General features: G+C 50.7%; 1 protein-coding gene across 1 annotated transcript in view; it reads right to left on the reverse strand.

Moving 5' to 3' along the window:
- Window positions 1-7,649: 7,649 nt before the first annotated feature.
- The window catches only part of LOC115082677 (E3 ubiquitin-protein ligase TRIM39-like), a 54,078-nt gene continuing 47,146 nt past the window's right edge, over window positions 7,650-14,581 (reverse strand). Inside the window, exon 5 of the mRNA XM_029586872.1 lies at window positions 7,650-7,806. Coding sequence (XP_029442732.1) covers window positions 7,650-7,806 — 157 coding nt within the window. The remainder of the gene's footprint in view (window positions 7,807-14,581) is intronic.

The raw sequence follows: 14,581 nt of genomic DNA on the forward strand, positions 1-14,581 counted from the left end.
GAGTGAGTGATGTGGTCACGTTTTCTGGAGTTAGTAAGGATGCGTGCTGAGGCATTCTGTAAGAGTTGTAATGGTTTGGTAAATGTGATGGGGAGGCCAAGGAAGAGAGCATTACAGTAGTCTATTTTGGAAAAGATAATAGACTGTAATACTGTGCGAAAGTCAGTGAAGTAAAGAAGGGGTCTTAGTTTTTTTATAATTTATTTATTTATTTATTTTATTTTTAGTTTTTATAAACCGACGTTCCTGTATAAAATACATATCACACCGGTGTACAGTGAAGTAAAAACTGTCGCCACGTGGGCGGCTTACATTATAACAAATAACAATTAACATTTTAAATAACATTATAAATACATTTAATATTTTTTTTTTGTAAATTTTCAAATTTTGTAAATTTTGTAAATTTTGTAAATTTTCAAATTTGTAATTTGAAATAGCAGTCGCTTAGGATGGATTTAATGAATGGTTGGAAGGAGAGCTGGTTGTCGATAAGGACACCCAGGCTGCGGTTGTGGGTGGGGAATGACGTAGTAGCGTAAGCGGGGGGAATGGAAGGTGGAGAGTGTTTTGTGGAGATGATGAGGAGTTCAGTTTTTTAGGGGGTTGAGAGCAAGGTGCATGTCAGTAAGTAGTTGGTTGATTGAAGTAAGGCATGATTCCCAGTTTTGAAGGGCAGTTTGGAGGGAGTCAGTAAAGGGGAAAAAAATTTGGATGTCGTCTGCGTAGATAAAATGTTTGAAAATCTACCCCTAAGCCTGGTACTTTTGATTCAGCTCCATCATTGCTCTCTGCTTCCATAGCAAGGGATAAGGGAAATTGGATTCAGACAGCACCCGAGGTCCTGACTTTTACAGTCTGGGAAGTTGATAAGCATAAAGGATTAGAGTGACAGGGATGATTTCGGGGCCAGGTTAAAGGTCAGTCCATGGGACAGGAGGTGTGTGGGAGAGTTAATAAAGCCACGTGCTTGATCCTGGATTGCAAGTTTAGACATCGAGCTCAGTCTGAGGAGCCTGGCATTCTGCATCCAAATGTAGTCAGCAGGGCACAGGAGAAGCGGGTACAGGAGGGGTGGGTAGGGTCACCAAGTAAGGAGGCTCTGCAGTCATTGGCACCCTCACCGGTCAGGGTGAAGGAGATGAATGCTTGGTTACAAATTTATCTGAATAAGGACGAGGCTGTTTTATTAAGGGAGGGGTTTGTGATTCCTTATATGAGCCCGGGAGGCAGGGGAAGTGCAAGAAATGCTGGTTCTGCCAGGCATTATGTGGAGGTGGTTAGGGACAAGTTGGGGTCGGAATAGAGCCTTGGACGTCTCATTGGTCCTGTCACAACGCAGCCATTCCCAGTGATGCACTCGTCCCCTTTCTCAGTGGTCCCAGAGAAAGAAGATGGTAAGTTCAGGTTAATACTGAATTTATGATCTCCTGAGGGGTCCACTGTAAACAACTTCATCCCTAGGGAATGGGGATCAGTCCTGGGTGCATCTTTTGATGAGGCAGTAGCATTAGTTAGGAGAGCTGGGGGGGGGAGGGGACCAGGTGACAGGGCAGAATACCAGGTTGCATTATTTGGATAAAACATTATTTGTAGGTCCAGCAGGGGGTGTGTGTGCGAGGAGCTTTGTGGGGTTTGGTTGAGGTAGCCCAGCACTTGGTGGTCCCTATCACTCATTGTAAGACAGAGGGGCCTGTATCAAGGCTCACGATTTTGGGGATTGAAATGGATTCTGAAGATAGGATTTCTCGTCTGCCTGAGGAGAAAGTGTCCTAGCTCAGGGCACTGGTTAAATTGGTGAAGGGGGCCAAGAAGGTAACATTGCGTCAGATGAAATTATTAATGAATTCCCTGAATTTTGCATGCCGGGTTATTCCCCTAGGGCGGGCATTTATTTGCAGGCTGTCATTGGCGACTCTGGGAGTGAAGCAGGGATATAATTTCATTCGAGTGAGCAGAAAGATTAGGGAAGAGTTTGATATTTGGAACAGATTTTTGGAGGGGTTTATCGGTGAACTATTGCTGTATGAGGAACAGGAGTTTAATTTTCACCTGCAATTGTATTCTGATGCTATAGGGGCAACTTCTAAACCAAATGGAACTAGTGATCAACATAGAGAAAACCGAATTCCTACATCTAGAACGAAAAAACAACGATAATTCAGAACCCAATTACACTAAAAAACAACCAAAAAATACAACTAGCAGAGAAAGTACGAAACCTAGATAGATTCAGAATTAAGTATGAAACAACATGTATCTCTAAAAGTAAGAGAAGGATTTGCCAAACTTATGACTCTGAGAAGACTAAAACCACTACTGACACCCACCAACTTCCGCTCAGTATTACAAGCCTTAATCTTTGCCAGTACTGACTACTGTAACGCCCTACTACTGGGCCTACCATACACCACAATAAGACCACTACAGATACTTCAAAACTCAGCAGCAAGAATTTTAACTGGAAAAAGCAAAAGAGACCATATCACCGAAACCTTAATAGAACTACACTGGTTACCCATTGAACAAAGAATACAATACAAAACGTTATGCACCATACATAAATTAATACACGACGAAAAAGCGGAGTGGCTGAACACAGCCCTCCCCGTACATACCCCCCACAGAAATCTGAGATCAGCAAACAGAGCACTGCTAACTATTCCCTGAGTCAAAACGGCCAGACTAACCCAGGTAAGGGATAGGGCCCTATCCCTAGCAGGACCCCCAATATGGAACAATATGCCTTTAGAAATCAGATTGCAAAGTAACATCAAAACCTTCAGAAAAAGTTTAAAAACATGGCTATTTAAGCAAGCTTACCACAAAGAGAACTGAGAGCAGAAAACAGGGAAATTTTGGTTGCAGTCAGTCTAGCTCACACTCACACACCTTGTTTCTTTAAGTGTGTGCCTCTCATTACTTTATCCTAAACTATTCTTTCTTTTTAAACAACAAAGAACCAAAATAAAGTAGTACGATATCTCATAACCGAGTAAGAGGAAACCGGACATGACTTATAACACTCATCAAATTATATTTTTTTATGAAACTATGTTACAGTAAATTAACAGCTCCTGTTTAAGAGTTTAGAATTCCAGATACTGGATTTTACACAGAGTTTTTGTGCTCTATTGTGAACCGTTGTGATGGCACCCGCTTAACGACGGTATAGAAAAGACTTTAAATAAATAAATAAATAAACTGGTTTTGGGGTTTATTTGAAAGAGGCTTGGTGCGTGGAAAGGTGGCCGGAAGAGTGGGCTGGCATGGGGGTCACCAAAAACATCACCTTCCTGGGATTGTTTCTCATTGTCTTAGCCTTGGTGCTGTGGGGCCAGGGACAGCAGGACAGGAGGCTGCTGTTTTGGTGCGATAACCAGGGGGTGATTGAAGTGATAAATAGACAGTCCGTGAGGTGCGAGTTAGTATCTGCACTGTTGCAGGAATTTGTTTAGTTGTGTTTGAAATGGCTTATTAACGCTCGAGCTAGCCATGTGCTGCTGGGGGTGAACCTAATAGCCGATGCCTTTTCTCATTCCGATGGTTGGATCCTCAGGCAGATCAGGAGGAAGCTTTCGTCCTGGAATACCTTTGGTCTCTTGGCCTGAAGACGCATGGATGATGATAAAGGCCTCTGTGGTTCCGGCAATTTGGGCAGTATATGTAACAGGAAGAGATGCAGTGATGAGTTTCCTGAGGGCAGTGGGTTGGGGCGAGGGACTGGTTATGGATGAAGTTATACTGAAGTAAATTCTAAGAGCCAAGGTGGCTGGGGAATCCTTGAGCTCTGTGCGGGCGTATGTAGCTGGTTTCTCCTTCTTTCAGAAGGTGGTGGGGTGGGGTAATCCAGTAGTCAGTTTCATGGTCAGGAAGGCTCTTAGGGTTGGGGAGAGCATGCGGCCCAGTCGTGAACGAAAAGTGGCTTATTCAGTTGCTGAGTTGGTTGTAATCCTGCAGCGTCAGCCTAATTTCTTGGTCGTCTTATGAGGTTATTCTGTTCTGAGTAGGATTTGTCTTTGCATTTTTCAAGGCCTTGAGTATTGGGGAGCTGGTGGCAGAGTCTGCGGCTCGGCCAGGGGAGTTGGGGTTATTGAATGGTAATGTCCGAGTATTTGATGAAGCAGTGAGTTTACTTATTCACAGGTCTAAAGTTGACCAGAGGGGAAGGGGCGGACATTTATGCTGTTTTGGTCAAATTTTGAGTTGACCTGTCTGGTGCATAGTGCCCAGGACTTCATGCATCTGAGACCCGCGGTGGAGGGTCATTTTTTTGGTGCATGAGGATGGTTCTCTTCTGACACATTTTCAATTTGCCAGGGTCCTTATGCTGGTGATTCAGAGGTTGGGCTGGAATGCAGGGGCGTACAAAACGCATTCATTCCATATGAGGGCAGCCACGAGCACAGCTGAGTCTGGCCTGTCTGTGGACAAGATCCATCAGCTTGGGAGGTGGGGTTTGGGAACATTTTTATCCTATATTTGACAGGAGATGGAGGGGAGGGGGGGAGTTTTAACAATTATCATGCTTTGTTTTTCAGGATTTCGAGTGGGCGAGGTTGAGAAGGGGTGTACCTGGGTCATAGGCCACTCCTTTGTGCACTGGGCCCATAGTTGGGCAATGTCAAGGCTACTTGGTGAACATTTGGGCCTGTCCGTAGAGGAGCAGAGAGTATGTTGGATGGGATTTTATGGTATGAGATGGGGCCGCCTAATTCCAGCCATCATGGATCAAGGAGCTGACACGAGCCGGAGGTACTGGTGAAGGTGATTCATTTAGGTGGGAATGATTTAGGGTAATGGTCCTGTCATGAATTCATTGGAGCGGCAAGGAAAGACTGGGCCTATTGGATGAATAGTTTAGTTGAAACCAAGTTTGGTTGGTCAGACAGAGTGGGTTAACTTAAGCTTAGGCATTTATCTATTTGGGTGCATGGATTGTGTCGTAAGGGGGGTTTAGGGTGCGACACTGTTGGTCGCTGGATGTCTGCTCAGGGTTGTTTTGATAAGATGTATCCTCACATCTGTCGGAGGAGGGGATAGATCTTCTCAGTAACACTTAGAGAGGCTTTGGGAAGTTTTTTAGGTGAGGGCATGGGCTGCAGTGGGGGTACAGGGGTGACTGGTATCCCCCTTGTTTGCAGCAGTAAACCCGAGCCAAGTTATTACAGAGCATACATTAAATGTGCTGGCAGGGGGCTTGACCTCTGAGAAATGTGCAGCTGTGTGTGTGTGAGGAGGGAGAGGGGAGAGGGGTGTGAGAGAAGGGGGGGAGGGGAGAGAGAGCAGGGGAAGGGGAGGGGTTGTGAGAGAGGGAAAGGGAGGATGAGGGGAGGGGAGGAGAAGGAGGGGGAGGGTGTAAGAGAGAGAGCAGGTGAGGTGAGAGATAAGAGTGTGTGTGGGGAGTGCTTGAGTGTGGGTGCCAGAGAGAGGAAGCCTACATGAGGAGATTGTGAAGGAGTGTGTATGTGTGTGAGAGATTGGGTGCTGGTGTGTATGAAAAAGGGATCCTGTGTATGTGGGGGTGCTAGCATGTGTGAAGGGATTGTGTATGTGTGAGACACAGCCTGTGTGAAGGGGTGTGTGAGAGAGAGACATAGGTAGCCTGTGTGAGGGTGTATGCGTGAGAAAGAAAGGGAGCTTGTGTGGGTGAGTATGCAAGAAAGAGGGCCCTGTATGAGGGTGTGTGTATGTGTGAGAGAGAGTGAGGGAGCCTGTATGAGGGTATGTGTATATGTGTGTGCGAGAGTGAGGGAGCCTGTATGAGGGGATGTGTGTGTGTGGGAGAGAGTGAGGGAGCCTGTATGAGAGGATGTGTGTGCGAGAGTGTGAGGGAGCCTGCATGAGCGGATGTGTATGTGTGAGAGAGTGAGGGAGCCTGTATGAGGGTGTGTGTATGTGTATTAGAGGGAGCCTGTATGAGGGGCAGTACTGAGAATGGGGTCAAACTCTGGGAGTGGCGATAGAGTGGAAGGGGTTGAGCCTAGAGATGGAGGGAAGAGATACTGGCAGGTAGAGTAGTTTGGGCCTGGGAGGGCAAAGTGGCCAGGGAAGTAGGGAGAGAGAGGGGAAGAGACTCTCTTTGCAGTGAATTTCTAGGGAAATTCTGCTCAAAATATTTAAAATTCTGCATCTAAGAACATAAGAAAATGCCATACTGGGTCAGACCAAGGGTCCATCAAGCACAGCATCCTGTTTCCAACAGAGGCCAATCCAGGCCACAAGAACCTGGCAATTACCCAAACACTAAGAAGATCCCATGCTACTGATACAATTAATAGCAGTGACTATTCCCTAAGTAAACTTGATTAATAGCCATTAATGGACTTCTCCAAGAACTTATCCAAACCTTTTTTGAACCCAGCTACACTAACTGCACTAACCACATCCTCTGGCAACAAATTCCAGAGATTAATTGTGCGTTGAGTGAAAAAGAATTTTCTCCGATTAGTCTTAAATGTGCTACTTGCTAACTTCAAGGAGTGCCCCTTAGTCCTTCTATTATTCGAAAGTGAAAAATAACCGATTCACATCTACCCGTTCTAGACCTCTCATGATCTTAAAGACCTCTATGATATCCCCCCTCAGCCGTCTCTTCTCCAAGCTGAACAGTCCTAACCTCTTTAGTCTTTCCTCATAGGGGAGCTGTTCCATCCCCTTTATCATTTTGGTTGCCCTTCTCTGTACCTTCTCCATCGCAATTATATCTTTTTTCTGATGCGGCGACCAGAACTGTACACAGTATTCAAGGTGTGGTCTCACCATGGAGTGATACAGAGGCATTATGACATTTTCCGTTTTATTATCCATTCTCTTCCTAATAATTCCTTACATTCTGTTTGCTTTTTTGACTGCTGCAGCACACTGAGCCGACGATTTTAAAGTATTATCCACTATGATGCCTAGATCTTTTTCCTGGGTGGCAGCTCCTAATATGGAACCTAACCTCGTGTAACTACAGCAAGGGTTATTTTTCCCTATATGCATCACCTTGCACTTGTCCACATTAAATTTCATCTGCCATTTGGATGCCCAATCTTCCAGTCTTGCAAGGTCCTCCTGTAATGTATCACAATCCGCTTGTGATTTAACTACTCTGATTAATTTTGTATCATCCGCAAATTTGATAACCTCACTCGTCGTATTCCTTTCCAGATCATTTATAAATATATTGAAAAGTAAGGGTCCCAATACAGATCCTTTGGTTGTGCCGAGAGAAAAATCCTTCCTACGACTTGTTTTAAATCTGCCACTTGCTACTATCATGGGGCGTCCTCTAGTCCTAGTGAAGTTTCAGAGGGTAAATAACCGTTCCCTATTTACCCGTTCCACCCCTTTCATTACTTATAAATCCCAATCATATCCCCTTATCTGTCTTCTCTTCCTCCACAAGTCTCTCTATAGAATATACTGAGAGAACTCACAGATTTACATTTAAAATGTGTTCATAAGGCAAGCTTTGCAATATGAAATTTTAGCAAATGTAAGAGAAAGCGACAGAATAAATAAGAGGTTGGGGAAGATGGGAGAGAACGGGATCAGGAGTACAAACAGAGGAAGGGGAAGGGGAAGAGAGCAGCAATCTTTCATCTGTACAGACAGATTGCAGATCTGCATCTGAGATACTCCACATTCTGACTGCTAATGATTTAATGCAAACAAATAAAGCAAAAGTAAGAAAGAGAGATTCTTCTACCTCCAAAGCTTGTGATCAGTTTCTTCACTTGCTGAGGGTATCTCAGTGAGAAATCCATTCTCAGGTCAGTAGAAACAGCCTCTGGTTCTGGAAACTCCACGTTCTGATACCTACAGGTAAGAGAGTCACTGGGATTATTCTGGGAGATGTTCAACCCCAGGGGACAGAGATGGGACAGGGGGAGGGAGTGACTCACTGGGATTATTCTGGGAGATGTTCAACCCCAGGGGACAGAGATGGGACAGGGGGAGGGAGGGAGTCACTGGGATTATTCTGCGAGATGTTCAACCCCAGGGGACAGAGATGGGACAGGGGGAGGGAGTGAGTCACTGGGATTATTCTGGGAGATGTGTTGCGGTCTCCACCGCTTCCCCCTTGCTAGCGGTGTTCGGGGCTCACCTCCAAGGCCGGGAACGCCGCCTCCGCGGCTCTGCTGAGCATTCTGGGCGTCCGCCATTGCTGGGCCGTCTCGCTGTCGCCCCGCGTGCGCGCGGGGACGCACCTTATGGACGTACGCTCACCGGAAGCCTGACCCCGCCTGAGCTACTCACGCCACGCCCCAAGCCCGATATAACCGGCGTCCCGCAGTCCTCTCATTGCCTTGCAACGAGGGTCGCTACCGTGCGTAGTTCTTAGTTGCACTTCCGTTGTTCTGCTTCAGCTGCTGACCTCTGCTCGTTCCTGACTCTGCTTCTGCCTGCCGCCAGCCACCGACCTCTGCTCGTTCCTGACTCTGCTTCTGCCTGCCGCCAGCCACCGACCTCTGCTTGTTCCTGACTCTGCTTCCGCCTGCCGCCAGCCACCGACCTCTGCTTGTTCCTGACTCTGCTTCCGCCTGCCGCCAGCCAACGACCTCTGCTTGTTCCTGACTCTGCTTCCGCCTGCCGCCAGCCAACGACCTCTGCTTGTTCCTGACTCTGCTTCCGCCTGCCGCCAGCCAACGACCTCTGCTTGTTCCTGACTCTGCTTCTGCTTGCCGCAGCTGCCTCGCTCCTGTCCTCCGGACAGTGCCTCCTGCAGGCCTGGACTGGAGCCACTGCCAGACTGTCTTGGGTCCTGACATCCTCTGCTCCCTGCCAGGCTCCGGCCTACTCGCTGCTGGATCCCATCTTGCATCCTGCAAGTCCCAGTCGGGGCATTATTGACTTTGTTCCTGCTTCCGCTTGCCCTGTGCTTCCTGGCCTATTGGCTCTTGCTGCTGGACTCTGTGTTCTCCCTTGCCCAGGCCTTCCTAGAGAGACTATCACTGTGCAGAAGTCCCAAGGGACTGGGACCCTACGGGCTCCTCCTGGGGGTCCTGGTTCCCGGGTGAAGAGCTTAGCTGCACTCCCAAGTCCCAAGGTTCTGGGACCCTACGGGCTCCTCCTGGGGGTCCTGGTTCCCGGGTGAAGAGCTTAGCTGCACTCCCAAGTCCCAAGGCTCCAGGACCCTACGGGCTCCTCCTGGGGGGTTCCTGGTTTCCGGGCAAGACCTCTGCTTGTGGCTCCGCCTCCCGAGCTACTCTACCCAGGGTGGTTCGGCTCAAGGGTCCACTCTCGAACCGCGGCTCCCAGGCCGCAACAGATTGCAAGGCCATGGACTCGGCGGAGTCCCCCAGCCTGCAGGCGATCCCTGGGATGGCGCAACGCCTGCAACAGCAGCAACTCTGCATTGACACACTCGCTGCCACCGTGGAGCAACTGGCCTCCCGCCTAGAGACTTCTACTCGCCAAAGGTCACCAGTATCTGGCGCCGTACCCAATACCCAGTTGCCAGCTCCCAGCAGGTATGGGGGAGACAGTAAGATCTGCCGGGGGTTCCTGAACCAATGCCAGGTACGGTTCACCTTGTTACCCCACCAGTTTCCCACAGAAGCAAGTAAAGTGGCATACATTTTTTCTCAACTGGATGGCAGGGCCCTTGAATGGGCATCACCTTTGTGGGAGCGCTCAGACCCATTGCTACAGGACCTCCAGGAGTTCCTCCTCCAGTTCTGTCTGGCGTTCGACGACCCGGCGCGGTGGTCTACAGCCACCTCCGAGCTTCTGCATCTCCGACAGGGCACACGCCCTGTGGCTGAGTACATCATCCACTTCAGGACTTTGGCTATGGAGCTGGATTGGCAAGATGACTGTTTAAAAGGAATTTTTCTTGAGGGTCTGGCTGGCCGGATTAAAGATGAACTGGCGGGGCGAGAGATTCCTAAGGAGTTAAACGACCTAATGGATATTGCAGGCAAGGTCGACTGTCGACTCCAACAGCGTGATAGAGAGACTCGGTCTAGTAGCAGGAGTCAGTCACGTGTCTCCTGCAGGCCTTCTCAGCAGAGGCGATCTCCTGCGGCTAGCTCAAACCCCGAGCCCATGCAGCTGGGCAGGTCACCACTTACTCCAGACGAAAGGAGCCGTCGACGCTCGTTAGACCTCTGCCTATACTGCGGTGGTAAAGGACACTACCTCTCATCTTGCACCGAGCGTCCGGGAAACGGTCGTGCCTAGGTTATACCGAGGAGCTACACCTAGGCGCTACCGGATCCGCTCCTCTTTGTACTCTGCCAGTAACCCTCAAGTACCCCGGTGGGGAGGTCCAGATCCGGGCCTTTATTGATTCGGGGGCCGAGGGGAACTTCATCGTGGCTGATCTGGTGAACCAGTTGGGTTTGCCCACCGAGCGTAAGAGTCCCCCCTTATGCATCTCCTCGATCCGAGGGACTTTGTTACCTGGACATATCTCCTGCTCTACGAAGCCCGTAACCCTACAGTCGGGGCTATTTCACACGGAGGAGATTTCTCTACTCGTCTTGGAGAGAGCCATGCATCCCTTGGTGTTGGGACTGCCCTGGCTTCGCCAACATTCACCTGTCATCAAATGAGATGACTTCCAGTTGGTTAGCTGGGGTCCTGCCTGCTTTGATCGATGCTTGAAACTTCCGCATCCTCCCAGCACTCTGCATCTCTGCTCCACGCCCCTGGTATCCAAAGCCTATCAAGGATATCAGGATGTCTTTTCTAAAGAGATGGCAGAGATCCTTCCGGAACATAGGCCCTTCGACTGTCCCATTGATCTGGTTCCTGGCTCTACGCCACCTCGCAGCCGAGTGTATCCACTCTCTCTCCCAGAGACCAAAGCGATGTCACAATACATCTCGGAGAATCTAGCCAAAGGATTCATTCATCCGTCCCGCTCCCCGGCAGGAGCGGGGTTCTTCTTCGTGGGCAAGAAGGATGGGTCACTACGACCATGCATTGACTACCGTGGTCTCAACGCTATTACTAAGCGGAACCGCTACCCGCTGCCACTCATTCCTGAACTATTGGACCGTCTTCAAGGTGCCCACATCTTTACCAAACTGGACCTGAGAGGGGCTTATAACCTCGTACGCATCCGACCGGGGGACGAATGGAAGATGGCGTTCAACACACGTGATGGGCATTACGAATACCTCGTAATGCCCTTTGGACTTTGTAACGCCCCCGCCGTCTTCCAGCACCTAATGAATGAGGTCCTCCGAGAGATGCTTCACTCCCATGTGATTGTCTATTTGGACGACGTCCTTATTTTTTCAAAGGGTTTGAATTCCCACCGTCAACATGTATGCCAGGTCCTTCAGGCACTTCGAGAGAACCACCTATACGTTAAGCTGGAGAAATGTGTGTTCGAGGCGGACTCTCTACCCTTCTTAGGATATATTATATCTGCTACCGGTTTTCGCATGGACCCGGAGAAAGTAGCCGCCATTACCAAATGGCCTCAACCCTCAGGTCTTAAAGCCCTCCAGCGCTTCCTGGGGTTTGCGAACTTTTACAGACATTTTATTCCCAGATACTCTCACCGTGTGGCTCCTCTTACTGCCTTAACCCGGAAAGGGGCGGATGTCAAGCATTGGCCTGAGACGGCCATCAAAGCCTTCTCTGATCTCAAGGAAGCTTTCCTCTCAGAGGTCTGTCTCCGCCACCCAGATCCGGCACGGCCATTCATCGTGGAGGTCGATGCATCCAGCATCGCGGTGGGAGCTGTCCTCAGTCAGCACTCCGACTCTGGGCAACTCGTCCCATGCTCGTATTACTCCCGGAAATTCTCACCCGCAGAGATCAACTATTCCATAGGGGATAAGGAGCTGCTGGCAATCAAGCTCGCCCTCGAAGAATGGCGGCAGTGGCTCGAGGGCTCCCTACATACAACCACCGTTTACACGGATCATAAAAACGTGGAGTTTCTGACTCAGGCTCAACGACTGAACCCCCGTCAGGCACGATGGGCTCTGTTCTTCAGTCGATTTGATATCATCGTGCAATATCGTCCGGCGGCGAAGAACATCCGGGCGGACGCCCTTTCTCGGGCCACCTGTGCCGAAGAGGAGGTTGACTCTCCACAGTTTATACTGGATCCCTCCAAGATTCGGCTCTCTACTCTGACTACCGTCTCGCAGGACCGCACGGCGCTCTCTCGCCGGGACCGGTTGACTGCACTACGATGGGCTCATGACTCCCTGGTGGGTGGACATGCCGGACGTGACAGGACGTTGGAACTGATCAACCGGTACTACTGGTGGCCTACCATTCGGCGTGATGTCGCCTCTTATGTGGCCTCCTGCCCCACCTGTGCCCGCCAGAAACCCAGCCCTGGTTCTCCTTTTGGCCTGTTACAACCGCTTCCGTTCCCGACCGAGCCGTGGACCCACATTGCCACGGACTTTATCGTGGACCTGCCTCCCTCTCAAGGACATACTGTTGTATGGGTCACGGTTGACCGTTTTTCCAAGATGGCCCACATGGTTCCACTACCCAAGCTTCCCACTGCCCCTGAATTGGCCCTCCTGTTCACCCAACATGTGTTCAGGCTCCATGGCCTTCCATAGGACATAGTTTCCGACAGAGGTTCACAATTTGTGGCTCGCTATTGGAAAGCCCTCTGTAAGTGTTTCCAAGTGAAGCTTAGCTTTTCTACGGCATTCCATCCACAAAGCAACGGACAGAATGAACCGGACACTTAAGGCTTATCTAAGGGCCTTCATTAACGAACGACAGGATAACTGGGCCGAGCTTCTTCCCTGGGCGGAATTCGCTTATAACAACCAAGTTCATGCGGCCACGGGCAAATCTCCATTCCATCTCGTTTATGGGAGACCCCTATGACCGCCTCTTCCGCTGGAGGCTCCCAGTGCCTCTCCTGCTGCTCAGGCTACCGCTCAGCAATTCCAGGCCTTGTGGCATGCAACCCGAAAACAGATCCTACAGGCCAATGCCAGGGCCAAACAGACGGCCGATCGCCATCGTCGACCCGCATCGGTATTCCAACCAGGAGACAAAGTCAGGCTCAGCACACGAAACTTGCACCTCCGCCTACCTTCACGACGATTCGCACCGAAGTTTTGCGGTCCCTTCTGAGTGGCTGAGCGAATTGGGTTGGTATCTTACCGACTTCAGTTACCCTCCTCTTTCAAGGTGCACAACGTCTTCCATGCCTCCTTACTCAAACCAGTGCTGCTTTCCCGGTATCACTCTGCACCTCCGGATCCAGTTACCACTACCGTTGATGAGGACCCCACATACCAGGTACGGGACGTCTTGGACATTCGATTCCATAACCGCCGATGGGAGTACTTGCTAGCATGGGAAGGATGTGGTGACGAGGATAACACCTGGGAACCCAGCCGGAATATCCTGGATAAGGACCTCCTACGACAGTTTCACCAAGATCACCCTGAAAAACCCGGTCCTCTCAAGAGGGGCCGTAAAGGGGGGGGTACTGTTGCGGTCTCCACCGCTTCCCCCTTGCTAGCGGTGTTCGGGACTCACCTCCAAGGCTGGGAACGCCGCCTCCGCAGCTCTGCTGAGCATTCTGGGCGTCCGCCATTGCTGAGCCGTCTCGCTGCCGCCCCGCGTGCGGGGACGCGCCTTATGGACATACGCTCACCGGAAGCCTGACCCCACCTGAGCTACTCACGCCACGCCCAAGCCCGATATAACCGGCGTCCCGCAGTCCTCTCATTGCCTTGCAACGATGGTCGCTACCTTGCGTAGTTCTTAGTTGCACTTCCGTTGTTCTGCTTCAGCTGCTGACCTCTGCTCGTTCCTGACTCTGCTTCTGCCTGCCACCTGCCGCCAGCCACCGAACTCTGCTTGTTCCTGACTCTGCTTCCGCCTGCCGCCAGCCACCGACCTCTGCTTGTTCCTGACTCTGCTTCCGCCTGCCGCCAGCCACCGACCTCTGCTTGTTCCTGACTCTGCTTCCGCCTGCCGCCAGCCACCGACCTCTGCTTGTTCCTGACTCTGCTTCCGCCTGCCGCCAGCCAACCACCTCTGCTTGTTCCTGACTCTGCTTCCGCCTGCCGCCAGCCAACGACCTCTGCTTGTTCCTGACTCTGCTTCCGCCTGCCGCCAGCCAACAACCTCTGCTTGTTCCTGACTCTGCTTCTGCTTGCCGCAGCTGCCTCGCTCCTGTCCTCCGGACAGTGCCTCCTGCAGGCCTGGACTGGAGCCACTGCCAGACTGTCTTGGGTCCTGACATCCTCTGCTCCCTGCTAGGCTCCGGCCTACTCGCTGCTGGATCCCATCTTGCATCCTGCAAGTCCCAGTCGGGGCATTATTGACTTTGTTCCTGCTTCCGCTTGCCCTGTGCTTCCTGGCCTATTGGCTCTTGCTACTGGACTCTGTGTTCTCCCTTGCCCGGGCCTTCCTAGAGAGACTATCACTGTGCAGAAGTCCCAAGGGACTGGGACCCTACGGGCTCCTCCTGGGGGTTCCTGGTTTCCGGGTAAGACCTCTGCTTGTTGCTCTGCCTCCCGAGCTACTCTACCCAGGGTGGTTCGGCTCAAGGGTCCACTCTCGAACCGCGGCTCCCAGGCAGCAACAAGATGTTCAACCCCAGGGGACAGAGATGGGAGAGGTGGAGGGAGGGACTCAC

The sequence above is a fragment of the Rhinatrema bivittatum genome, unplaced genomic scaffold (genome assembly GCF_901001135.1).
Source record: "Rhinatrema bivittatum unplaced genomic scaffold, aRhiBiv1.1, whole genome shotgun sequence".
In the NCBI taxonomy this organism is placed as follows: domain Eukaryota; kingdom Metazoa; phylum Chordata; class Amphibia; order Gymnophiona; family Rhinatrematidae; genus Rhinatrema; species Rhinatrema bivittatum.